The sequence below is a fragment of the Phragmites australis genome, chromosome 1, assembly GCF_958298935.1.
Source record: "Phragmites australis chromosome 1, lpPhrAust1.1, whole genome shotgun sequence".
NCBI lineage: Eukaryota > Viridiplantae > Streptophyta > Magnoliopsida > Poales > Poaceae > Phragmites > Phragmites australis.
The window spans coordinates 41638537-41664940 of NC_084921.1; the positions used below are offsets into that span (position 1 = coordinate 41638537).

The 26404-nt window shown below is 47.3% G+C and overlaps 3 protein-coding genes across 5 annotated transcripts; 2 read left to right on the forward strand and 1 right to left on the reverse strand.

The window, feature by feature from the left end:
- Positions 1 to 1578: 1578 nt before the first annotated feature.
- On the reverse strand, positions 1579 to 10088 carry LOC133884935 (uncharacterized). Its single transcript, XM_062324548.1, has 4 exons — positions 9633 to 10088; positions 9333 to 9545; positions 9196 to 9232; positions 1579 to 1651 (listed from the first exon to the last, which is right to left on the reverse strand). Exons 1-4 carry the CDS (start codon positions 9985 to 9987, stop codon positions 1579 to 1581), a joined length of 678 nt encoding a protein of 225 aa, XP_062180532.1. The 5' UTR covers positions 9988 to 10088.
- A 6178-nt stretch (positions 10089 to 16266) lies between these two features.
- On the forward strand, positions 16267 to 17100 carry LOC133884944 (uncharacterized). The gene has a single exon (XM_062324559.1). It carries the CDS (start codon positions 16267 to 16269, stop codon positions 17098 to 17100), a length of 834 nt encoding a protein of 277 aa, XP_062180543.1.
- Positions 17101 to 19244: 2144 nt separating this feature from the next.
- On the forward strand, positions 19245 to 24115 carry LOC133889496 (uncharacterized). 3 transcript variants are annotated; one of them, XM_062330001.1, is made up of 3 exons: positions 19245 to 19792; positions 19867 to 20035; positions 23331 to 24115. In XM_062330001.1, exons 1-2 carry the CDS (start codon positions 19307 to 19309, stop codon positions 20032 to 20034), a joined length of 654 nt encoding a protein of 217 aa, XP_062185985.1. In that variant the 5' UTR covers positions 19245 to 19306; the 3' UTR covers position 20035; positions 23331 to 24115. The 3 variants fall into 3 exon arrangements, with proteins under 3 accessions (XP_062185985.1, XP_062185991.1, XP_062185983.1); XM_062330007.1 differs by lacking the exon at positions 23331 to 24115 and adding an exon at positions 23266 to 23283; XM_062329999.1 differs by lacking the exon at positions 23331 to 24115 and having other exon boundaries at positions 19867 to 20157.
- The last annotated feature ends 2289 nt before the right edge of the window (positions 24116 to 26404 follow it).

Below are 26404 nucleotides of genomic sequence, written 5' to 3' on the forward strand. Positions count from 1 at the left end.
AGAGGGCATTTTTGTCGTATTCCTGTTCGATCGTACGTTTGCCAATCACATGCGCTTGTAAATAACTCCAACAGAATATATATTTTTGCTTTTTTCCGTGCTACAGGGAAGCGGGAGAAGGCATTGATCGGCAGGAGTCGTATCACTGTTCACTGAGTATGTCTGTGAGTTTAAGGGGAGGAGGAGAGTAATAGAAGATAGTAAATATGGTAGCTGTTGGAGATAAAAAAAAGATGATATAATAGTATTAGAGGATGCTTTAATAATACTATAAAAAATAGATTTTTAAATATTTATTAGAGATGGTCTTACGCGGACAACCAGATTGCATGCACCTTAGCAGTCGCTGAATTTTCAGCATGTACTTGGGAACGGACAATCTACCGGTGCTCCGTACAGACGAACTGAAAGAATATCCAATGGTTCCGGACTCTATGCACGAGTCCCGTGTCCATAGCTTTCTACTGTGGCAGCCATTCAACGCGCACAGTGCCGTGTTGGCATGTACCACTGATTTGGGTCATACACTTGTAGTGCTGTGCGGTTTGGACAAGGGGACAGGGCGATAGCTCATTGGCGCAGGACACCCAGTGGTGCTCTGCACGCCACAGGCACTTCTCAACGCTGGTGATAGTAGTACGAATTTTCTTTCACAACATGTTTGAGGGTTGATTGCCTCTCACTTCTTTCAAGCAATACAGAAGATTACCTATCCTTCAATTTTCTGCACAAGCTTTTTTTTTTAAGTGCAAGTATTTCCGGTCTTCTTTAGAGACCTGCAGGGATCAGAGATCGATCCTGACCGGCTGACTTCACCCTTGAGCTTTGCCAACTGACCTAGGGTCAGTTCCCATCTCCTGCACGAGCTAAGCGGAAGAAACGATCACTTGACGAGAACGACAATGGGGCTCCTCACAACATGGTCTCCATCGCTCCACGCATACGATCCCGCCAAAAACTGCCTACTTGTTACGCGTCCGCTACTCCGCCCCTTCGCTTCGATCTTTATCTCAAACGCCTTCTTCTCGCCGGCTCGCGCAAAGCTGAGCCTTTTCGGGGAGACCTTCACCGAGACACCCACGGGCTCGACGACGGCGACTGTGTAGTGTGCCTCGCCCGAGCCGACGTTGGTGACCGTCCGGTGCAAGGTGACCGAGCTGTTGAGGCCGTGCACGGCCACCGAGGGGTGGTTGAGCTGGTACGGTGGCGGCGGGCGCGCCGAGCACGGGAGCGAGCGGTCCAGCTGCGCGTCGGTGCTGGCGCACGCGAAGAGGAGGTAGTCCTGGTACCACGCGTCGTACACGAGGCCGGGGTCCAGCGCGTGGTTGGGCCTGATGTGGCCCGAACTGTAGTCCATGGGCCCTGCCACCGATCCGTCCCCGTTTTATTTTTATATTTTTTATTAAAAAATTAAATAAATAGATTTCCCGTAGGAAAATTTGCAAAACTAGACGCTGCAGCCCCTGAGAGGGCTGCAGCCCTTTGAGAGGGCGATAAGAGGTCGTAACCGCCCCCTTAGGGCGGCCTGCCCGCCCGACCGGCTCCCTTACCGCCCCCTGAGGGGGCGGGTAGGGGTCCTTACCGCTCTCTCAGGGGGTGGTAAGGGGCCTCCCCGCCCGTCGCGCTGCGTTGCCCGCCCGGCTGCCCTCTCCTATAAAAAGGTAGAAAAATAGGTCAAAATTTCATTATAATCCGAAAAAAAGAAAAAGTTGAGAAGAGGGAGGAGAGGAGAGGAGAGGAGAGGGAAGGAAGAGAGGTCGGCGAAGCTCTGCTGCATTTGAGCCGTGAATTTGAAGAATAATTTTGGGTAAGTCTTTTTTTCCCTTTTTATTGTTGTTAATTAGTGCAGTGGTAGTATATGACATATGTTTTAGACATTTATGACCTAGAGTTTAGAAAATTATCAAATTTATTTAGAAAATTGTACGATAGCAGTGCAATGAAGAATATTATTTTTAGTATATTATTTTTACTATATTGGGGTTGTACTTGTGGACGTAGGAGGTAGCAGTATATGATAATTTGCGAACCTAGGATAACATTTAGAAATAATTTTATCCGATAATTAGAAATATAGTTTATTGTCTTAACATTGGTTATGTTTGCGGGTGTTTCCAGGGATGGCAGATAAATTAACTTTTCAGATATATTATGGTGAGGGTGAAATTGGGTACGGTCCTAACGGTGTAGATATGTTTGGATTTCGTCATGTCATGAAGGGGCTTAGTAAAGCTAATGAGAGCCACATCAACAGCAACAAGGTGTGTGCAAATGGCTCATGCGGTTTTTCCAACTGGATCCGCAGCAATATGAGCTGAAGTTGCAAGCTGTCCTCAGCCGTGCTAGTCATGGATACTTTGGTGAGCTTGTTCCCATCGAAGACACATCAACTTGAAGGCATGCCGCTTGTTTTGTTAGCTGAGGCATATCTTAAAGATCAAAATGAGGTGAACTCTGCGGAAGCAGTAGCAGGACCAAGTGAGGCAGTGGAAGATGAATTAGATGCGGCTAATGTAGGGTCCAAGGAGGAAGTTGGTGATGTTCCAGAGCTGCAACCGATGGGTGTAGCTGATGAAGGGTAGCACATCCCTAGCATCATTGAAGATATGGATTTGGAGGATGAAGAGTTGGAGGAAGGCCTTGCCGATGGGGATTCATCTGATGAGGAGGGTAATGCTCCAGTTCCTGCAGAGTGGAGGGATCATGAATTTTCGAAGCTGGTGGTTAGTGAGGCTGACCGGACACCGTGGTAGTACCATGAGAACGAGGTGTCACAGGGTGCTATGTACCCTACAAAAGAGGCAGTTATTGATGCAGTGAAATTCTGTTCGTTGTCTCTTCGTAGGCAATTCAAGGTTGTTAAATCCAGTAAAAGGGAGTACGATGTGAAGTGTTTGGTGCCTCAGTATCCTTGGCGGGTGCACGCATTCAGAAAGAAATGGGTTGACTATTGGCAATGATCAATAGTTAAGGAACATAATTGTCACATTGAGGAAATAGAGTTCGCCCACCGGAACCTGTCTTCTGCTTTCATTGCAAATGTCATGTACGGAGGGATTGTGGACAACCTAAGGTATGAGCCACGATCAATAATCTGTGCTATTGAGCAAAGGTTCTGGTACACAATAAACTATGCGAAGGCATGGAGGGCGAAACATAAGGCTATTGAGATGAGGTTCGGAACATATGCAGATTCATATCACAATCTACCTCGTCAATTAGCCACAATTTGTGAAAGAAATCCAGGCAGCTACTATGATATCAAGCATTACCCCTCTACTGATGTGGAGTACAACGGAAAAAGAGTGTTGCAGCGTGCTTTCTTTGCATTCGCTGCAACTATCAAAGCATTTCGATATTGCCGACCCATCATATGCCTAGATGGAACATTCCTGACTGGGAAGTACAAATGGCAGATTTTGTCTGCAATTGGAGTCGACGGTAACAAACAAGTCCTGCCACTAGGGTTTGCTTTCGTGGAGAGTGAGAACGGAGACAATTGGTATTGGTTCCTAGAGCGGGTTAAACATGCAATTGTTCTTGATCGACCAGATGTGTGTCTCATTCATGATAGACATGCAGGATTGTTGCAGGCTTTGCTGGATATGCAACATGGTAGCGTGCGACGGGGTGTAACAGCACAGTGGCCCGACCTCAAAAGCAGGTGGTGCATGCGCCATATGGGTGCGAACTTCTACAGACCGTTTAAAAACAAAGAGTTAATGACGTTTTTCAAGAAGTTGTGCAGTCAAAACCAGCAACGTAAGTTTAATGCACTGTGGACAAGACTTGATGAACTGACTCTAAAACAAATTGCGGAGGTTGCACCTAACGGTGATGAACCAATAGCTCTCGAACCTCTTCCAACCAATACTCCGCAGATTGTAAGGAGATCAGGCTCATCTATTAGGAGCTTCTCACAGTGGACACGTAATGAGACAAATGAAAAATGGGCTCTGTTGTACGACAGTGGGGGTGCAAGGTACGGAGTAATGACTACAAATCTTGCAGAGGTTTATAACTGGGTCATGCGAGGAATGAGGTCCCTACCACTAGTTGGAATTGTAGAAGGCATTTTGCATGGGACCTGTAAGTACTTTATTGATCGGTATGCAGCTGCTAAGGTTGTAATGGAGGACAATCGTATGCTTTATGGACGGATGCTATGTGAGTATATGGAGAAGGCTAATAAGAAGGCCCACATGCATCGCACAAATCAAGAGGGCACTGCGGAGCACAGGTTCAGTGTCCTGTGTCGGGATAAGGGTCGGAGGGGGGTAGACGTGAGCGGCATATTCAAGAGTGTTTGCTAAGGAGTGGGACACGCATATGTAGTTGTCAGAAGCCACAATTACTCTACAAACCTTGTACACACGTCATAGCTGCGTGTGCGGAGCACCATATGCTTCCCAGGCAATATGTGTCAAAGTATTTTATGAAAGATCAAATACTCAACACATGGAACCAGGAGCTATATGGTTACGGCATTGTTGACACTTTTACAAGTAATCCAGGGCCTGCAAGAATATATGTGCCTGATTTGAAAAAGATGAAGAACGCACCGGGCCAAAGACAAACTCGTCGGATTCACAACGATATGGATGAATTCGAGGCTGGCCCTAGGGTGAAGCGATGCAGTCAGTGCAATGAAATAGGTCGCACGTACAAGTATTGTCCCAAAAATGCACCAGGCGATGCACCTGTTGTATAGGTGAGTTTTATGGTGCGTTGTGCTCTTTTTGTACCATTTTAATCTTCGTTAATGTTGCATATAGTGATATAGTTAATTTGCATTCAAAGTATATTGTTACTATCTTTATTTAACAATGCATTAATATACATATCTTTGAAATGCAGATATGGCTGACCCTGCGACCCCCGAGCTTTTAGACCCTGCCGTGGACAAGAAGCATCGCAGGTTCTTATCCGCCGAGCACCAGACGGAGCTAGCAGTGTTTCGACCACGAGGCTCTGGAGAGCTGCTGACGATAGACGAGCAATGGAAGCACAGGTACTTCGATAATTTGATACGAAATTGCCATATCACTGATGTTGTTCCATATTATTCATATACTGCAACACTTATAGGTTGGCAACGGTCGGACTCCTACCGCTTTGCCGGTTGGTCGAGGCCCGATCGACGGAGAACCCCGAGGTAGCAGCCCGTCGTTTCTACTTTGATCGATCGCTGATAGCAGCACTGGTCGACCGATGGAGGCCGGAGACACATACGTTCCATCTCCCGTGCGGCGAGAAGACCCCGACCTTGCAGGACGTAGCCTACCTCTTAGGCCATCCTTGCGCGGGAGTTGCGGTTGGGGTCATCGATATGCAGGCTGACTGGATCAACGACATGCATCAGCGCTTTGGCCCGATGGAGCGAAAGGCGGACGCACCCCCCTACGTGCCTGAGTTCTTGTCCGATGCACGAGGGCCAACGAAGAAGTGGATCCTACAGTTCCAGGTACGGTACCATACAACATATCAAATACTAATATAGTATGTAGTAATGCTCGTTTTTGACACGGGTCATATGTGCAGTCGGCGTACATACACCCACACGCCAACGCATACGCGGTCTCGAGGCATTTAGAGGCCTTCCTGCTTTGGTTTTTTGGGTGGGTAATGTTCACTAGTGGCCAAGGTCACTTGGTTGCCAGGACGCTTGTGCCGTACGCCCGGTCGATAGCGGACGCTGATGCGGAGGATGTACCGCAGTTCAGTTGGGCATCCGTTGTTCTTGCTGCGACGTATCGGGCGCTCTGCGACGCGTGCACAAAGAAAGAGCCACTAGCCACTTTCGCCGGGTGTCCACTTCTTCTGCAGCTGTGGTCATACGAGCATTTCTCCATAGGCAGGCCGGAGGTGGACCGCTCCCCGTACCTAGAGAAATGGTACGGCGAGCTGGACGAGGACGTGCCTACTATGGCCTCGATGTGGTGCCATCGTTAGGTACGTATTTTACATTAACAATTTGCTTCGTGTTCTTTTTCCCTCTAACAATTTGTACTGATGTTTGTCACGCAGCCACACTGGGCGCACGAGCAGCCTCACAGCACGTACGAGGATTTTTGTACCCAGTTCGACAGGCTGCGTCCGGACGACGTGGTATGGGAGCCATACAACATATTGGTCGTGCAGGATTGGGTTTGTCACCGTTGTGTACCCGCGACGAGGAGTACTGTCTCACGAAGGCGCCGCTTGTCTTCGACATCTACTTTGAAGAGTACTCACCGCACCGCGTCATGCGACAGTTTGGCCGTCACCAGGCATTCCCTCTCGTCCACATCCGTACTGTTCCCGTGCAAGTTCACAGGTACATATGCAAAATTACAGTTTTTGCAACCTTCGTTTTACTGTGACTTACATTTACCGTGATTCAAATGCAGGTACACACGGAAAGGCCAGCCAGCTGGCAACCTCTGGGCAGAGCGCTTGGCCCCTTACGTGGCAACATGGGCCCAAGTGCTACAGGACGTTGTGGAGGAGGCTCGTCCCCACACCGAGCGGAACTTCAACGAGTACCTACGGTGGTACGTTCCACGTACACGGACATGTGTCACCTACACCCCAGAGGGTGTCCGGCCCCACATCGCGTCGACAACGGAGGCATACCCGGTGCATTGGGACGAGGACGCCGCATTAGCAGTAAGTTGTTTTTTGAAGTCAGTAGTCCATAACCCTATACTGTAATTGTTTACTTCTGTTTGTATCCGCAGGCAGATATCGTTTATGATGTAAATAGGGATGCAGCTGGGGCCATGGACCACCTCCGGCATGGGCACCACCTAAGTGCGTCGGATGTTGCGAGCTTCATCAAGCGGGTTTTCGACAAGACAGCGCGTGCCTTGAAGCTTACCTCCTACCGATCTACCACAGATGTAGCAGGGGCACCTCCCAGGTCCAGTGGTGTCCACGCCGAGTCGTCTCGGCCATCAGACGTGCACCGTCATTCATCCGTGTCGGCACCCACACGGCCCCTTCTACCACGTCATGGAGGCTCGGAGCAACTTGGTACGAATTATACTTTTGAATAATATTGAACAATATCCTTCACTTACTACTGCATTGATTATTAAACTTTTATTAGGTCCGCCTGCACAAGTCTCGACGGAGCCTCGTAGATCGAGCCCGGTGCATCCACCTTCAAGTACTGGCGGCACCCTTCATCCTAGTTTTTAATACTTTCAGCAAAATAAGTTAATATTGTGCTCAGGTTACTTCGGTAATGAGGCCGGTCCGTCTTCGGCGGCCCCACGCCCGACCCCGCCAGCAACGTACGAGCCATACTACGGCACGACAGCGTGGCCTTCTTCTGCTGCACCGTCATACCACGCAGGTACAATTATACAATTTTTACTACTACTTCCAATACCACATTGTTCGTATCTAATGTAATTATTTATTCGTAGGCCCCTCCAGCCAGTACACATGGACGCCTGCGGAGCCTTCACAGTCCTCCTACCCTAGTCAGGAGGATGAGGCTGGCCTGGACGCCGCCTACGACCTCGTCCGTGACTTCTTCGAGGGCACACCTGACTACGACGTCCTTCAGCGGTCCCATGTTTCCAGTGCTCCCTTTCGTGCACAGCCCACGCAGGACGAGTCCTCGACACCGGTGGTCCCTACTAGGCCTACCAGACACGTCGGTCCACCCGACCCCCTCACCTACTCCAGGGGTCATGTGAGGGTTAACCAGCGGCATCGGGACCACAATGGGGTGCACGGGCGATGGCAACGAGGGAGGCAGCAGTAGAATTTTACATTTTATGTAACTTACATATGCATATTCGCTTCGTGATGTACTCCTATGTATTCAGACACGTTTACTTTGTATGGTCGACTTAGCATGTCGTAAATGCATTTCGTATTCAGACACGTTTAATGAGAAGTGACCACACTACTAAACTTTAACCATGACTTGACAACACATGCCTCCTTGCGCAGGCTTTAAAGAAGACGTGACAACACTACCCAGCTTTTTTCAAATAATAAATGACAACACGGGTACCAATAAATGTGGAATCTCTAGCCATAATCGATGACACAACTTTCTCACTCTTCAAGATGGAATCTGATGCTCCTGCCACCAGCTACGCCTCTACCCTCACTTATTTCTTCAAGAGCGAATCCAATGCTCCTGCCTCCCCTAACTATAAATAGCCGAACCTCTTTACGTTGAAGCATCACTCATTTCTCATATCTCTCAAGTGCAATGTCTTCCTCAGCTTCATCAAGCCCACCAAAGAAACATTGGGGGACTACCATACCTGAAGATCTCGAACCACCAATGTGCTTCTGTGATGACCTTTGTAAGCTCCGCGAATCATAGGACATCTCATACACCTATGGGCTGCGCTTCTTCATGTGTGCCAACTACGAGTATGACAAGCCTCAACATGCAACAACTGGTTATCGACCGGTACGATAACAGATATCCGCCTCATCTCTTCCGATTTCACACCCTTTTTTACTAACCGCTCATCTTGTTCCATTTGTTCAGTCCCCTCCACCGCTTTGTGATTTTATTCAGTGGCTCGACAATGAGCAAAATAACTCACAGAAGCAGTGGGTCGACATGAACATGAGGTGGAGAAGGGAAGCGTACGCCCGTCGGGAGTACTAGCAACAGCAAGAGGAACTTCGCCTCAAGTGGGAGGAGGAAGAGCGCATGAGGAAGGCGACGCACGACCGTACCGTGGCTCAGACTCGGGAGGCTGAGAGGGAAAGGAAGCGGGAGAGAGCCCGCCGTGCTAAGGCGGCAGGTCCCGATGCCCTCCGAAAGAGAAAGTATCCTAGATGCACTCAGTAGAGAGTACTTAATGTAACCCGACATACTTTCCCTCCCTAAGGCATGTTATGATTAGGATCGGCTCATTAATAAGTAGGTCTTAGTGCGAACCGTACATGCCACATTTGTTTCCTCATCGTGTCGTCGCGGTTACAGTGTATTGTAATATTTTCACCCTATGTTTACTACTATGTTTGTCCTCGTTCGCACCTCATACCCACGTAAAATGCTGTGACTGCTAATTACTGATTTTTTATTCTCCGACTATTACATAACCTACTCCAAAATTAAATTCTTAATTTCCTTAAACACCTTCCTTTTTATTTCTTCAATTATACAAAAAATTACATTTTTTAGAGGAAAAAAAGACCCTAGCCGCCCCCTCAGAAAAAAAATAAAAAAACTCCATTATTGAGCCGCCTTCCGCGTTGTTGATTGTTGCTGCAACACAGCACGAGTTGAGTTTGTTTCCAGGACATGGGTTCAGAACTTCAGATGCCCAAGTGGAGCAACAACTGCGTTGACGGCCTCAGACGTTTACCGGTGGTCATGATGGCCGATCGGATTGCGGCGGAGCTCCAGCTGGGGTGCGCGGCCTTAAGGAGGACGACGGTGGCGGAGACGTGCGGGCACGACATGGACGTTCCCGAGACGATGTTGTACTTCACCACGCGGCCGTCGCCGTCGAGCTTCGTCGGTGACGACGCCTCGCTCCATGCCGCCAGGATGTTAGTCCTGGCGCCGTAACGTCCGGCTGCATTGGGAGCACAGACGAAATTCGTACTTCCCAGGAAAAAAAATGACGTTTTATGTTCGCGCGAGTAATTATGTTTGTACGTACCTTGAGAATGTTGGGCTCGACGACGTTGGGGCCACGCGACGAGAACTGCGCCATCACCGGCGACAGCCGGACGTCCACCACGGTCCTGAAGCGGTCCAACATCGCGGTCGGGGTCGAGCTGGAATTGATGTAGCCGAGGATGGTCCTGGCGTCGTCCGCGGAGACCGCGGTGCCCGGGAGGACGTGCGCATCGATGGGGACCTCGGTGCCGAAGGCCGGTGGGTTGCCGAGCAGAATGGCCGCGCCGCCCGCGCGCTTCACCTCTAGGCCCTTTTCCACTCTCAGGCCTGTGCCCCTCAAGCAGACGACGATCTTGCCTCGCACCTTCTCGGTCGAGAGGGAATTCGGCAGGCATTGGCTGCGTCCGCAAAAAACAATCGAACCGTGTTAGTGCTTACACGAGATTACGTGTTAGTCCTTCCTTGATACCTGCTGTGTGTTCTGCAGAAATAGATCTACACGTAATCTCTGGCAAAGATATCGTTTGGGGCGCATTTCAAGGAAGGTAACACGGTATCACGTGCTCTGTGGCAGTAGATAGCTATAGCTTCACCTTCTCTCTCTAAAAAAAAGATATAGCTTTAGAGAAAAACACTACTCTGCTTCATATTGTTTGTACGTATGTGAAGGTCACGTCTTGGTAATGGCCCTCGTTTGTTTTGTCGCCGTGCATGCATGATGCAAGCCATGGCAGCCATGCAGTGCAGGCCGAGATTATACAAGTGCAGCGCAGCTACTGGACTCTGGAGAAGGTGCTAAGCTAGATTCGGGCCGGGTTTATTTGGATGCAGGGCGCCAACACCATGCATGGTCCCGATTCCCGACTACAGGATCACGACCCGATGGATTGAACGAGGAGAATCTTGCTTCTGCTTCGGCCATGCCATCACGACGATAGGTCGCGGCAGGCGGCACTGCATGTCTGTCGTTTAGGTTGGGGGTCGTATCAAGGATCTCCAACGCCCTCTTCTCTATGCCAATCCAGATCTAAGGACTATCAGACTCAGAACCAGAGGATACCAGAGGCCATACCTTGAAGGACCTCCTGACCTTGGAACCATATGTCCTTCAGAAATATCAACAAAGAGGGGTTGTAGGCCGTCTTTTACTTGTAGTGAAATAACCGATATTTAATAACAGTCAAATGGTGGCTGCTTGACAAGCTGGTGCAGTGTGGCACCAGAATAAATGACCAGCTACTAGGACAACCGCCTCACCACTCGTAGCCATAAATTACGAGGTTGTCCTTATACCCCGTGATACAGTCATATTTGTATCTCTATCAGCCTCATATAGTCATATTTGTACATTCATATTATGAATATCAATATAAACACATGCCCTTGACCACCAAACCAAAGAGGGCATATTTCCCTGGAAACGCGTGGTGTTATATCCATCACCACTTCTCCTCCAAGCTTGAGTTATTCTAGTGAATTGGCTCTCGCCGTACTTTATTCGTGGAAGATATTTTTTTTCCTAACAATTGGCGAAGTCCGTGGGGAGAGAATACACGTAGAAGCACTAGGAGAGGTAGGATGCCACCAAAGAAGAAGACGGCTAGGGCGGCGGCCCAGTCGGCCGACTCTCTGGCCACGCTGTTGCGAAAGTCCACATAGTCACCGTGACCAAGCTCATGCTACGTTGACGCCAGCCCCTCAACTGGCCAAAATGAGAGCCTCGTGGCCACCAGCGACCTGGCCATGACCCTGGCTATGACTGACGCTAGGGACCTTGCTATTCCAGAGGCCCTTCAATGGTAGCAAGGAGCGGGCCTCAGTGTGCCTTGAGGGGCTACGACTGAGGCCACAACCGCACAAGCCGTCATGGATGGTCAGCAGGCACACGTGGTGGCCCTCCGAGCTCAGCTGGAGGAGCTGCAGGTGGCTCTATGGGCAGCACAGCCGCCTATCGACATGACTGTTGCGACACCTGTAACGGTCAACGCTGCGCTGGCCCAGGCTCTGAGGGCCAATGAGGGCTTCGTCGTCACGACGCATCACCATCGTGTGCTATCCACGGCCGACCAACATGCAGCAATGGCACGAGGCTCCACACATCAACTTCGACTCCCCTCTCCAGGCAGACCTATAGGTCGTACCCTTCCCGGACAGGTTCTGGACCCCCTCCCCCAAGTTGCCTAAATGTAAAGGTGATTCAGATTCGGAGGACTTCACTCACGCATACGCCCTCTCCATCGAATCCAACAGAGGTGGGCAGGCCGTCATGGCCAAGTTCTTTCCTCTCGCTCTGGAAGGAGTAGCCCTCCGATGGTTCTGCGCGCTAGAATCTGAGTCTATATATGCCTGGGCCCAACTTAGGGACACCTTCTGCAACTACTTCTATGGTACATTCGTCAAGTCGGTGACCTCTGGGAGCCTGTATGCCATGAAGCAATAGCTCGGTGAGACCCTACAACAGTACTTCCGAAGGTTCACCCAAATTAAGGTCCAGGTAAAGGGCATTTTAGAGCCATCGGTCATTGACGCTGCTACCCAAGGTCTGGCCATTGGGCCTCTCCTCGATCGACTGCAGCGATGCTCGGTGCGCTCAGTAAGCGCCGTAATGTGCAAATTTGAGGAATACACATGTGCGGAGGAGGAGTGGCTCTGTCGGGAGATTGTGCATATCACTACGACCCCCTGCGTTGAATCCAAGAAGCCCACCTCTCAAGCAGGGTCCTTGCATGCCCCGCCACCTCCATCTATAAAAAGGGGCTCCGAGGAAGCAGATGGCTTCGTGGCACGCAGGCCCTGGCAAAAACAACGACGCGATGTGCATAACATCACTCAAGACCGAGGGGCTCCGAGCTCGACCCGTTCCAGGGGGCTCGACCGAGGGCGCCCCGGAGCCCTCCTCGAGCAGCAGCGCGCCAAGGGCTAGTAGATAGAAGAAGGATACTGGTGCACTCTGAACTGATGAGCCCATAGCTCCTTCGGATATGATCAATACCGCCAATAATCCTCAAATCATACAAGGTCCAATTACAAGAGCACGTGCACGACAATTAGACCACGAGGTGAACTTTTTTCTTACTGTTCATGCTTCCTTGTATGGATTACTACTAAATTCTTGTAATGTTTTATTGCTTAGGAACATGAGAGAATCACCACAACCTTACTCAGACGTCACCCCTCGAAGACCAAGTCTACTCGGACTCGAGGCTGAGCTCTAGTCGTGGTCAAAGTCATGGCCGTGGTCGAGTCTCAGGACAACACATCAGTAAAACAGGCAAAACTCTCTCATACAAAGTCCGTTTTAGGCAATTTTGGACATTCTGGAAAGCTTACGACAATCCCTTTCTAATGGATATGAGCTCGACCAAATATTTCTAATAGTTTAGTCATAGTCAAAGAAATAAGGTGATATGCCACCGTTTTGGACCTAGTTGGGTCTTGTAATTGTGTCAGGGTCGGAGTTCAGGTTATGTACGCCTCTTTCCATGGCTGCACAACCCTAGGCCTGGGCCTATGCTATTAAGATTCTTCCTGGCTGGCCTCGTTCCTTCCTTCTCCGAATTCTTTACCACCGTTATCTCTTTTTATGACATTTGCCACCTCCACATCAACCTCAATTCCATCATCATGCAGAGCTCTTCGCTCATTCGTGTGAGAATTTCATCAGAATCGATCACAGCCTCGACCATTTCAGGTACTTATACATGGCCAGGTTACAGACCAGGTCGGTTACCAGAAGCTGCGGCTTTTGTCTCTGCGACAGTGTTGCAGGCTCCTATATTGACATGCGCCTCAAATCGTCGTGATCGGGCTGGAGGGAGGAACGATTCTACCTCTCGACCGAGGATTCCTTGGACAACCTCTGCCTGCTGGACGCGCTGGCATGCCTCAACGAGAACTAGGGGAACTCCCCTACGTCAACTCTGAAATTGCTGACCCTTGCCATTCAGGTTAAACAACTTGCAAATGTCGAGTTGCCGAGATCCGACGTCTTCCACTACTAGCCGGTCCAAACGTGCTCGTGGGACACCAAGCACTGGTGGATCGTTGGTAGGACTGTCCTCCCCGACCAGCCGGTCCAGCGGCTTTGTGAGGAACATACTCGTGCTTAGGTCTCCGCCGTCACAATAAGTTCTCTAGTTAGGTGCAAATGCTTTGAGTTTCCTATTCCTTCCTGATTTCGTAATTCTGTTGTTGATGCAGTTCCTTGACCACACCTACGTCCCGATCGTAACTCCGCTATTGATGCCTCAACATGGTGTTTCAGTTCCTCCGTCCGTAAAAACATCAATAGTGGGAGAATTGGTCATGGATCTTGTCAGAGGGTGAATTCCTGTCGCAGGGATCCTGAGGGACCCCTTTTTAGAGATTCGGCCGGGGGGATGATCCTGAATATGTTCGCCTGAGGAATAAATGGGTATCAACGTGATGGCCGGCGGTGCGGAGTGATCTAATGCGGAAAGGAGTAAATGCACTGGAGTTTAGACAGGTTCGGGCCGCACGGGGGCGTAACACCCTACTCTTGTATGGATACTATAAATGCCTTGAGGAAGTCCCTCAAGGATGTTGCTGGTTACAAGAATGTTGTTCTATCTCAGAGCCTAGGGCTCTTTGTTCTTCGGTCTGTCTCGTGTTGTTCACCTCTCAGCCGTTGTTTCTTTTTTTCTTTCGCCCCCCTTCTCTTTTGTGCCACCGGCTACTTTAAATACCCGCTGGCAGCAGCGTGCCCCGAACGGGAGGGGGAGCACTAGTTTCAAGACACCATAAATGGAAAGGGCGTCATCATTTCCTCTGGGCGAAGTGACTAGGGGGTGAAAAATACGTCCCACGCCCGGTCATCCGTCACCATAAATGCACTGGCAACGGGCACCGTGGAGAGGGCCCACCGGGCAGCCGCAGAGCGGCCCAGCGTGCCCGCCCTGTCTTGTTCCCCTGCCACAGCAGTGCGGCAGATGGAACGCCTCGACCCTTACGACGTTATCCCGAGACGGGTCGGATGGCACGGGATGGGACCCGTGCAATTAATAACCCCACGCCTCTCTGCCAGAATGTGGCAGGAACTGACGCTGAGCGCGGCGGGAGCAGTTGGAGGTGACAGGCCACGCACGCTCTTTAAATGCGGCCTCGGGCCTTTGACATCTGATGTCCAAGTGAGATGTTGCGACCATCTGCATTAAGCTTAGCGAACTCCTTGTTCATGATGCCAGCCATCTACATATTTCATAATGCAAGCATTACTACTAGTAAAGTTGCATCATGTTGCTAAATACTCCCTCCGTCCCAGTTTAGAGGGCGTATAAAAATTTTCTGCAATACCAAGACCGGTGAGCCTTCTTCATCTAATTCCTTATCTGCCCCTAATTAAGCGCATGCAGAATTAATCCGGCCGCAGAACCCAGGCAACGCTCGCCATGCAGCGTTCGCTTCGTGCAGCCATGCAGCAGCGCGGCACTCTTTTTCCCTCGCGCGCATGCAGCCGTTGCCGCGCGCTGCAATTTTTCCCTCGCGCGCTGTAGATTCTTTTCCCTTCCCTCGCGCCAAGCTCCGATCCTTCTCGCGCGCCCCTGGAAGGTTAGCGCCAAGCGCGCAGATGTTTTTGCAGGTTAGCGCCTGGAAGTTTTGCGGAATTTTGCAGGTTAGCGCCAGTATTTAGCCCGCGGCAGTTAGTGCGCAGAAGAATTCAGAGCCGCCCATAATTTTAAATTCAATCATGTTTTCATCCTATAAATACTCTCTCCCTCTTCTCCACCAGGCCATGAACACAGCAAGCCATCCACCACTCTCTCCTACTCTTCTCTCATCCGTTAGCATGCTCAACAACAATGGCGAATTTCTATCATCCGATCCATTGGGAAGATATTGACGACTACAATGGCACTATCACCGACCTCACTTTTGATCTTGAGTGGGATGATAGCGATGAAGGTACTCGAATCATTTGTTGTGTTGTTGTGTTGCCCAATCATGCTTACCCTAGATAGATCATGTATTGAATGGGTGTGCCTTGCTGTCTTGCATGAAGATGATGGTGCCCCTGCCCATGACGAAGAAGATGCAGTCCCTGCACAAGGTTCCGTCGCTGCCCATGGTGGTGCACAAGGTGAAGAGGATGGCGTCCATGCCGCTGCACAAGGTAAGCCATGTCCTACTCATTTTGCATCAGAAAAGGATGACGTCCAGGATTGTCTTTGATTATTTTCGTTTTTGACACATTTGTAGATCAAGTTGCCAATGTCCCAAGGAGGAATCAGTATACTGATGATCAACGCCGGTCCATTTATAGCATGCTTCTAGAAAGGACTTCTTTAGGCACATTGAAAAATGGAGTGACGAAGGTCGTTTCTATTGAAACGGGTGTGCCTTTGAGAGTTGTGCAGCGGATATGGCTAAACGGACAGCGAGGTGGTGGGGTACACACTGTCTTTAGCAAAAAGGCAAAGAATTGTGGCCGCAAACGAGTAGCCTTCGATTCCGAAGTGATAAAAGATGTGCCTTTGAGTGGGCGAACGACAATCCGGGATCTAGCCGGGGCTCTAAACATTTCAAAGAGCACGTTATTTAGGTGGTTGAAAGAAGGGAAGTTTAGGCGGCACATGAATGACATTAAATTTACCTTAACCGAAGAAAACAAGATAGCACGGGTTCGGTTTTGCCTGTCAATGCTAGATAACTTAAGCATGCCGCAAGAACCAACTTTTCAGGGTATGTACAACATCGTGTACATAGATGAGAAGTGGTTCTATCGGACGAGGAAATGTCAGAAGTACTACTTGGCGCTAGATGAGGACAAGCAGGAAAGAACCACAAAGAGTAAGAATTTCATAGATAAGGTGATGTTCCTCGCTGCAATTGCGAGACCTAGATATGATGGGGATGGGAATGTTACTTTTTCTGGAAAGATAGGAATTTTTCCTTTCACTTTTGTAGAGCCGGCGAAGAGAAGAAGTGTGAATAGGCCTGCCGGTACAATGGTGACCAAGGCAATGACATCGGTAACTAGGGAAACAAGCCGTGAGTACCTTGTGAACAAGGTATTGCCCGCAATCAAGCAGAAATGGCCAGCGGAGGAAATTGGTACACCTATATTCATCCAGCAGGACAATGCTAAGACGCACATTGCAATCGATGATTTGGAGTTTTCTCATGTGGCAATGGAAGATGGTTTTGACATAAGGTTGATGTGCCAACCACCCAACTCTCCCGATCTCAATGTCCTAGATCTTGGTTTTTTTGCGGCCATTCAATCCATATTTCAAAAGTTATCTCCAAGTAGTGTTGAAGACATTGTCGCCAAGGTAATCCAAGCTTTTGACGAGTATCCAATTGATAGGAGTAATCGTATTTTTCTCACTCACCAATCATGCATGAGAGAGATTTTGCGTCAAAAAGGAGGGCAACACTATGCAATCCCACATTTGAAGAAGCAATCACTTGAGAGGAATGGTGTTCTTCCTGTTGGGTTGCAATGTGACCCAGAAATTGTAAACGAAGCAATTGAGTACATCAATTAGATTACATTCTTGCAAATGTAATTAAAACATGCATGGAGCTCTGAATTTCTAAGTGCACTTGTACTGTTTGTCTTCCCATAGCGTTGTTCTTGGCAACATCCATGACGCTTGTACTTGCTGTCCTCGCTGTCGATGAGATCAGCGAGCGTCCGCTTGTGCTTTGCGTCGCCTTCGTCGAGCTCCGTCTGCACCCTCTTCTGACCGTCCTCACCGTCGACGATAACGGCGAGCGCCTGCTTCTGCTTGTTGTCCTCGCCGTTGACAAGATTTGTGAGCGACCGCTTGTGCTTTGCGTCGTCGTTGTCAAGCTCGGTCCGCGCCTGCTTCTGCTTGCCATCTTCCTCCATGGTTCATGCAGTGTAGATACACGGAATCTTGCATGGCTTGTGGCTTCAACTTGCTGCTGCATGGCGCCATGCGGCGTGCGTTTATGGTGCAGTTATGCAGCATGCATAACAAAGCATTCACAGGGGCAGGATCGGAAAAAAGGCTCTGCATGCGGTGAGGCGCCTTATACTCTGGGACAACATGTGAAAAGTTATGCGCCCTCTAAACTGGGACGGAGGGAGTAGCATTACTACAATTTTTTTATATTTTCTATGCTATTATATGAATTTTACTGAATTTAAATGCATAATAGCCAATTTAAACAATAAAATAATAATTAACAACATAAAAACAATAATAATATAATTAAGTACTGCATAGTTGCTAAAACAGATACAAAATTCGAATTCTAGAGGTACTTCTATGCAATACAGATCCTTTGGATAAATTTTAGAACAACCAGGAGTTTAAATGCAAAAAACCAGGATTGTGCTCAAATAATGGAAAAACCTAGGAGGCTAAATGCAAAAATTGGAATACTCTTTTTCTTTTCTTTTCTTTCACTGGATTTTCCTTCTATCGGACTGACCTGCTTACATCTTGGGTCAGTCCGACCCATCTGGCCTGCACGCCCTACTTATATGGGGCAGCTAGGGTTTCCAACCCTAGCCACCTCCCGATTAAATCCGAGCGACGGTTGGCGACGTACGGTGCGGGGTGGCACCGACGGTGCTTTGTGCCCGTGCAGGGGCAGCGCCGACGTGGCTCGCGGGGGCTGCAGCAGCGCACAGTCCAGGCGACAGCGGGTGGCAGCACGTGGTAGCGTCGCTTCGGAGGGTCGCGCGTGCGAGCGGCGTGGCTGGCGGATGGCGGCGCGATGCAGGCAGCCGATATGGCGCGTAGTGGGGCCGCTTCAGGCGACGAGGTGGTCCACTAGAGGCTACACCAGCATGATGACCCGATGACACCGGGCAGCGCATGCGTGCAGGCGATGTGCGACGACTTCAAGGCAGTGGTGCACGATGGTTAGTGTGCACAACAGTGAGTGCTCAGGGCGATGTTGGAGGTTCTCCATGAGTGCAGTGGCGCGGCGAAGCAAGAAAGCCGCCAGCTTCCATGCCGGTGGGTGCGACCATGCACTCCCTCCTTTTTTCGATCTGTGGCAGTGGCCATCAAGCCACCGCATACTTTGCTTGAGGACTGCAACCAGATTCGATTGGCGGCGTGTTTCTTTGTTTTCTGATATGTGTAGAGATGACGGTTGCCAGCATCAGCCGCCGTTAAGGTGGTGGCTGCGGACCCCACCAGATCGGATTCGTGGAGTTCATGCAATTTCACTACAGTTCATCCATAAGTCCTACTATTCATGCCAGGTATGATACTGCGATGATATCATACGAACTCACTACTGTTCATAAGATTTATATCTATTTTTTGACGCAAAATAAACAGTAGCAGTGAGTATACATATCGAATTGATAGTGCCTTTCTATCCACACGAGCGAGATGATTAGATTCCCTAGCTTGTCTTCGGTAGAGCTTCGTGCTGATAAAGTATTGAGAAACAGTTACTATCAGGTATAATCTAGCGATCCATCAAGAGAACAATTGTAAAGAAGACATAAAGTATAGGAAAAACTATTTATTCTATATTCATCTGTGTTTATAATAAGGAATTCTATATCGTATATATAGTATAAAAAATCCTAAAAAATATAGTATTAAATTTTTCAAAAGATCAAAATAGATCCACATTTAATTACAAACTTCGGATTTACTAACACCCAAATAGAATTAACACTTCAGGCCCACGAGGCCTTTGCCCTTTCATAAGTTCGATTTAATCAAACCAAAATACTCCTCACCTCCGGCCTCCTCGATGACCCTAACCGGAGCCTCTCGCCGCCGGCGAGCGCCCCGTCCCCCTCTCTCGCTCCTCGTCCTCGTTCTCCTCCTACTTGTCTCCTCCCCACCTCCACGCGCTTCCGCGCTCCGCATCCCACTCCGCAATCTCACCACCCTCGTCTCTCTCTCCCACTCGCTCCTCTCCCGCGTCGCCGCCACCCGCGCCGCCCGTGGGGACGCCGCCGCGGCCGCACGTGCCCGGCGAATAGCCTCCCTTATATCGTCCCGTGGCGCGTGGGGACTCGGCTGGGACTACCTCCGGCACTACGCCTTCTCCTCGGCCACCGGGTGCGGCCTCTCCTGTGCGGCCGCCGCCTCCCGCCTCCTCGCCGCCGCCGCGGAGGCTTCGCGCCTACGTTCCACTACTGACGCCGCGCAGTGGATGCGCCGCCACTACGGGGACGTCCGCGAGGCCGCCGCGGAGATCCTCAACGGCCTCCTCGTCGCCTTCTCCGAACAGGTAACTGACTTACACTCGTGGTGCCTCTGATTTGAGCAATGCTCTGTCGATTAAGAACTTTCGTTTGCGTTTAGGGGCCGTTGAGAGAGGTGGTGATGGATGTGAAGTGGGAGGTGGAGGAAGGGGGGTTGCTGAAGGATTGCCTGGAGGTGGGAGCAAAGGATTTGCAGGGTTTGCTTGTCATTGCCAAAGATCTCTTAGCCGGTGCTTCAAGGGCTTCTTCACGGCACAGCGAACTCTGAGGTTCAGTGACTTAAAGTTGTTTTGCTGATCTTGTCTTGTGTAAAAGATTAATAAAGTGTGATAATTGTGAATGTATTGTATTGAGCCTTATAGGCTGTTTATATAGAGTACATGTTGATTTAGATCTCAAATAATCTTAGAGGTAAGATAGAATCATATCGGAGAGACTAATCCTTTCCTACCTAACAGTCAGATCCTTATCATATACTCTAACATCCCCTGTAGTTGTAGCGTGAGCAGCGCGAACGCTCAGATTGGAGTGAAATTTAACTAGTTTGCTTAAGTGGATGACAGTCCTATTGCTGCCGAGGTAGCAAGAGCGAGGCAACCGTGGTTGTAGCCATGGAAGGGGGTCCATGCCCAAAACACCAACACGAGCACAAGTGTGCACAAGGTTAGGTTGATTTGGTCGAGGAAATCGACTGACGAACGCGACAGCCTGGAGGTGTCAGAGGAATAGCTGACGTGGTGACGAGAACGAATAGCATGAGGTGGAGTCACTGCCTGGAGAGGCGGCAACCTCGACTGGTGGCGTGACCACGAGTGCCGATGCTGCAGCTTGAGAAGGCACTTAACAACAACCTCGTTCTCAATGGTGCGAGGCTCGTGCTTGCGGACGACGGGATGACGATGATGAACTCGTATGATGACGACGTGTAGATAGGGTGCTCGAAAAGCCGTGGATGAGGGTTGTGTTGATGACATGCCACGTCATGCTACCATGTCGGAGGAGAGGAGGTGTCGGAGAGGTTGAAGTCGAGGCGGTGAAGTTCAAAGCCGAGAAATTTCGATGGGTCGGTAGGGCAACATAAACTAATCTATGATCGGGAAAAAAAAGAGTAAACCTGATATGAAGATGACCAGGAAAAACTAAGTGGTTGGCTGATATATGGATTGGCGATACAAACACTAATCTATGGGTTGCGCAACCCTTGGGAGAGATCATGGAGATCGGATCATCTCCATAGGGCGGCGTGGCGGAACCTGTGGAGGCAGCGGCTTTGGAATAGCTCTGGCCTGTATTGAACCACGTTGACTGTTTATATAGAGTACATGGTGATTTGGACCTCAAGCAATCTTATAGATAAGTTGAAATCATAGTGCAGAGACTAATTCTATCCTACCATAATAGTCGGATACTTACCATATACTCTAACAAACTCATGCTTGCTTTGTAGATAATGGAACAAAATGTATTCCATTATCTTGCTTGTGTACATTAGTTTAATTTAGAAATCAATCAACACTCTACCATGCAACGCATGTAGGAACAAAATCCATGTGATATGAATGCTATATCTGCTACTGGCGTGCATTTGATTTTAGGCAGTTCATACTTGCTAATTTTATTGTGTTTTCTATAAATGACTCTAAGAATATCTTAGGCTTTTTTAACCATGCACATGCTTTTTTATCGATTTAGTAGAGGATATCGGACATAAAAATCTTAGTTATGATGATGTGTGACGGTGTGGCGAGGCGTGGCTACTCACCACCTTCACAACTTTACAGCACCTATGACGCGTGGTGTGGCGACGCCATGTACACATTGGTGTGGCGAATACACAAATTATAGTCTAGGATATGATCATTCACAATGATCTTTTCTTCCTCTCCCTCTTCCTCATCTTCTTCAACTGAAGAACTAGTGTGCAGCTGAACTGCTATGTGCTATCTAGTGTGCTAACTGCTATGTGGCTACAACTAAGAGCTTGAGCTAAACTAGTGTGCTAATTGCTAACTGCTATGTGCTAGTGTGTAAATCAGATATGCACTGATATATTTATAGGTATAATAAACAGACAACAAGGAAAAGGCAAAAAAGGAGGAACTTGTTAATTAGCCCAACCCATCAAGCCGGCTCATAGAAGCCCTCGTAGCCCTAGCAGCCAAGCAATCAACGCTGCAGCCGCTGCTTCTCTCGTCTCCCTCTCGACCTCTCACCACCGCCGCCCCATGCTCCTTGCTGTGAGATATGGATGGACAGGCGGACAGCGTAGGGGTAAGGGGCCGACGGAGGGTGGGGCCGGCCGGTCGGCTTGGGAGACGGCGAGTGCAGGGGCAGCCCGCTCGGGAGACAGCGAGGGCGAGGCCACGAGATCCAGGCGAGAGAGGGTGGACAGAATCCAGACGAGACGGACGGAGTTCCAGGCGAGGCGGCGTCTCTAGGGTTCCTCGCTTCCTTGCGGGTTGTGTCTCAGGCTCTCGGAGGACAGATTGTTACGGCCTGATTCTAGTCGGCTCTTGATTAACAAGTAAGTCACCACCCTAACATCCTATTGCGCCCGCCACAACGCTGACATGCACCTTAGGACGCCACGACGCTATGGCGGACGCCATACATGGCAAAGCCATGGTGTCCCTGTGAAATCTTCATATGCAAACTTTGCATGGAGATAATATAAGATGTAGTTTTTATTCGGTTAGGTGGTTCCGGATGGAGCAAGGGTGCAGATATTTGGCCTTACGAATTTTGGAAGAAAGAACTTAATATATGCCATTTTGGTTATAGGAGGTGATATTTGTGCATGGCTATTAAACAGTAAAAGGAAACCATCTAGAAAGGGATGGGTCATTAGTCAAGAACTTAAGATATCAAATAGACAGACCACCATGCTGCATCAGAATGAATCCTGCAGCATGCAGTTTGCATGGCATACCGCTCGGTTTTTTTTTGGTTCCCTTTTATGTAAAAAACAGAATTACGACAATTAGAACCTAAGCTTTTGCACTAAACAATCGCAACATGTTTAGAGCATGTAGCACTTATATTTGCATTAATATAGCATGGACACTTCTAATGCCTACATAATGTATCAGTTGATTCTATTGAAGTTACATGAGGGTTTTGTAATCTAATAATGAATAGAACCTTTTGAACTTGATTTGTATATGCCACTATTAGACACAAAAAAGGAAAAGAAGACTTGAGATGCATGCTTACCAACTATTAGCTTCATGCCAAGTCAACAATGCATCTTTATTGATAAAATTGGTAAACCATGATAATAGAAATTCGAGTTATTTTATTGAAATGTTTTTAAGAGATAATATATTTTTTTGTGTCAATAATAGCACCATTTGAATAACAAATCCATGAGAAGCGCAAGTAATCTCCTTTATGAATCATTCGGTTATAGAAGAAAAGGTTACTCAAACCTACAGCGATTGCAAAATTGTGTTGCAGCATATTATAATTTTAGTCTAAAAGATGAATGGTTTTGTCTCAGATACAAATCTCTTTGCGACTGAGAATGATATTATCTTATTGTATGATCCTTCGCCATATGTGTAGTCACAATTCACAGCACACTAATCAAACATGGAGCACAGAGAGAAAGTACAGAATTTGGGCTGTGTCCTGCAATGTTCATGAATGCATCAGATCCAACGATCTTATATTCTTATTGGTCCACTCCCACGACATGGAAGTTTGTCTGTTTGGTGATCCTACCTGCAGCACAGTTGTCTATATGTCAAGTTGTCTTATGGTCTTCAACAAGACATCATTTACAAACAGGAAAAAAGTTACCCAGTATTTACTGAGTACATTGATGACAAACTAATACTACTGATATCTTGAAGGGCATTGAGATATTTTGCTTCCAAAATCTGATGTTTTGCAGCCGGAGTAAAAGTGCATGCCAAAATGTCTGAAAAAGTGAAAGTGATATTCATTTCATAAAATCACAGCTCATTAGTCGACAAGTTTAAGCAGAATCCACCGGACATCAGCCGAGGGACCACATTATGGTGGAAAGTGTTTCGCCAGGAGACCCAAAAACACAAAGGATATGGTGAATGCCCATGTAAACTTAAGACATCTTACCTTCAGGGATAAAACAAATAGAGGCAAATTCGTGGAAAGAATTTTTTTTCATTCTATGGAATCGATGGGACTAGTGATAAATTTGAAACAAAAAGCTACTCCAACAAAGGATCTGGCAGAGAATAGAGCTACAATTGTATTATTATTATTGGTTGTTGACATATTTTTTGTGTTAAACTGATTTGCTTGTCTAGTGCCTTCTTGATTGTTGTTGTACCGCTGCAGCTGTAGCCATGTTGGCAACCCGTCGGTTAACATTTATCAACCACTCCCATATGCATAAATGTTGCTTTTTCTGCACTTCTAGCGTGTGATATAGTTTAGGATTTTTTTTAAGTACACTCAAGTTGATATGAACCGTCTATTTTAGTTGATCTAATTGTTGATATTTCTCTTACCTCATGTGAGATAATAGTATTGTTGTAGGGAATGAAAGTAGAGATAAAAAAAATAGAGAATGAAACTCTTGTATTGATTTAATGATATGTGTGTGTGTGTCTCTCTCTATATATATATGATGAAGGGGTGTTATTGGAGAAATATATCTCTCTCCAATGGAAACAATAAAAGGGTACGAAGTCTCTTAACCAAAGGACATATCCTTTTGGTAAAGCCATCTTGTTACTAATTGATCACTAACTGTAATCATATTCTAACACTTCCCCTGATCAATTATTCGTAATGTAAATTTCTTGTTAAAAAACTCCTCTAAAACCCTATGAAAAAATATGATGAGAAAATAGTACGTTGATATGACATTAAAACTCCTTGAAAGCCCAATAAAAAAAATGTAAGGAGAAAATGGTATGATATATATTGGTTCTTGCTTTATTGAAGCTCATATAAGAAACCTAAATAGGAAAAACTCATTGATGACTTTAGGGAACAATAACTATAATTTATGGATCATATTAAAACTCTTGAGAAAATAGGAGGAATAATAGTGATATGTTGTTAAAACTACTTTAAAATCCAGTGGAAAAATAATGAGAAAATGTTATAGCATATATTGATTATTATCTCTTTGTAAACTTATATGAGAAAACCTTTAAAAGGAAAACCCTTTTAAAAGGAAAAAACTATAAGCAAGTTTAGAGAACAATAGATATGCCTTCGATACCTCATTTAAAGAATTCGAAAGAAAAAATAAGAGAGATGACATATGGTCTTGTGTAGATATTGCCTCACGATGCAAACGCGTCCTCTATGATCATTGCAAGGTTTAGAATAGTTAATAAGCCACCAACATCCAAAATAAGTAACAAAGGATATTAATATGATTGCTTAGCACGACTCACGCAAAACCTTATATGAGAAACCGTATAGGAAAAACTCATAAAGGAGAAAAGTGTAATATAATTATAACAGATTATTATTTAGGGATTAACTCCTCCTGAACCTTGTAAATCTCGTAGTCATCGCATATCAATTCCGTAAATACATTTTAGAATGTGAAATTTGGTAAGGACTTAGTGAATAAATCAACTAGATTATCATATGATTTAGTTTGCAAGATTTATATCTCCTATTATGAGGATAGAACAATTTAGGAGCAATATGTTTGATAATATTACTCTTTATGTAACATGTTTGCATCTGAGCAATATAAATAGCATTATCTTTATAGATAATGTTGAATAATTCAATGAAATCAATATCACATGATAGTTGTATATGGTTTATCATTCTGCGAAGTCATATGCATATATGTGATGTTTCAGAATGGTAGGTGGAAGTAGTCAGTGGAATCTGTTTGACGACTCCTATAAGATGGCTATATCACCATGAAATCAGTCTGTGATATGACATTATAGGGGTCAGTTATATAGCCAGTGTCTAGATATCTTACTATGGTCATATCTTGGTTTTTTCTGATAGAAAAACTGTAGGGATCAGTGATGCCCTAAGATAGGATGAATTAGGACACTTAGAACTATTTTGGCTTCAAAAACTACACAAGATCAACATATATAAATTTCTATCTAAATATGCTCTAAGTTTATCTAGTGTGTCTACTCTATCGATCAAAGCACTTAATAACCTATCTAAGAAGGTAAATTGCAAGAACGTAAATGCGGAAACGTAAATAAAGTAGAAAGAACAAACTCGGCACAAAGATTTTTTCCGTAGTATCGATGTCATGAATGTCACCCTTAGTCCATATTGGAGCTTCACAAAGGTTATGCTCTCGATCAACACCCGATCATGGCTCTTAAGCCACTAAGTTACAAAGACAAGGTCTCCACTCGGATGAGCCACCAAGGCAAGGTCTTACCACTAGTCTCTCTTCCGGTTTCTTGCCGTCGTGATCACTTCGGAGCTTGAGCCACTAAGGCAAGGGTCTCCGCATCCTCGTTTAATTATCTTGTCGCCACTCCACACCAAGTCAGAGGGTCAACAATCTTGCCAGCGAGTCACCAAGACTCCAAGGTGTCGACGTACCACTTGGTACAAGGTTGGATCACTCTTTGATCCACTCTCTAGATAACAATTAGTAGCAACACTCTCTCTAGGCCTATAAGCACTAAACACTCTCTAAT

What these genes read in the sequence shown, in the direction of transcription:
- LOC133889496 (XM_062330001.1), top strand. Translation starts at nt 19,307, where the DNA reads ATGACCCTAACCGGAGCCTCTCGCCGCCGGCGAGCGCCCCGTCCCCCT. An exon ending in TCGTCGCCTTCTCCGAACAG is followed by an intron (nt 19,793 to 19,866) that starts GTAACTGACTTA and finishes GTTTGCGTTTAG; the next exon opens with GGGCCGTTGAGAGAGGTGGT.
- LOC133884935 (XM_062324548.1), bottom strand. Translation starts at nt 9,987, where the DNA reads ATGCCTGCCGAATTCCCTCTCGACCGAGAAGGTGCGAGGCAAGATCGT. An exon ending in TCGAGCCCAACATTCTCAAG is followed by an intron (nt 9,546 to 9,632) that starts GTACGTACAAAC and finishes CTCCCAATGCAG; the next exon opens with CCGGACGTTACGGCGCCAGG. An exon ending in ATCGGCCATCATGACCACCG is followed by an intron (nt 9,233 to 9,332) that starts GTAAACGTCTGA and finishes GCTGTGTTGCAG; the next exon opens with CAACAATCAACAACGCGGAA.
- LOC133884944 (XM_062324559.1), top strand. Translation starts at nt 16,267, where the DNA reads ATGCCGCAAGAACCAACTTTTCAGGGTATGTACAACATCGTGTACATA.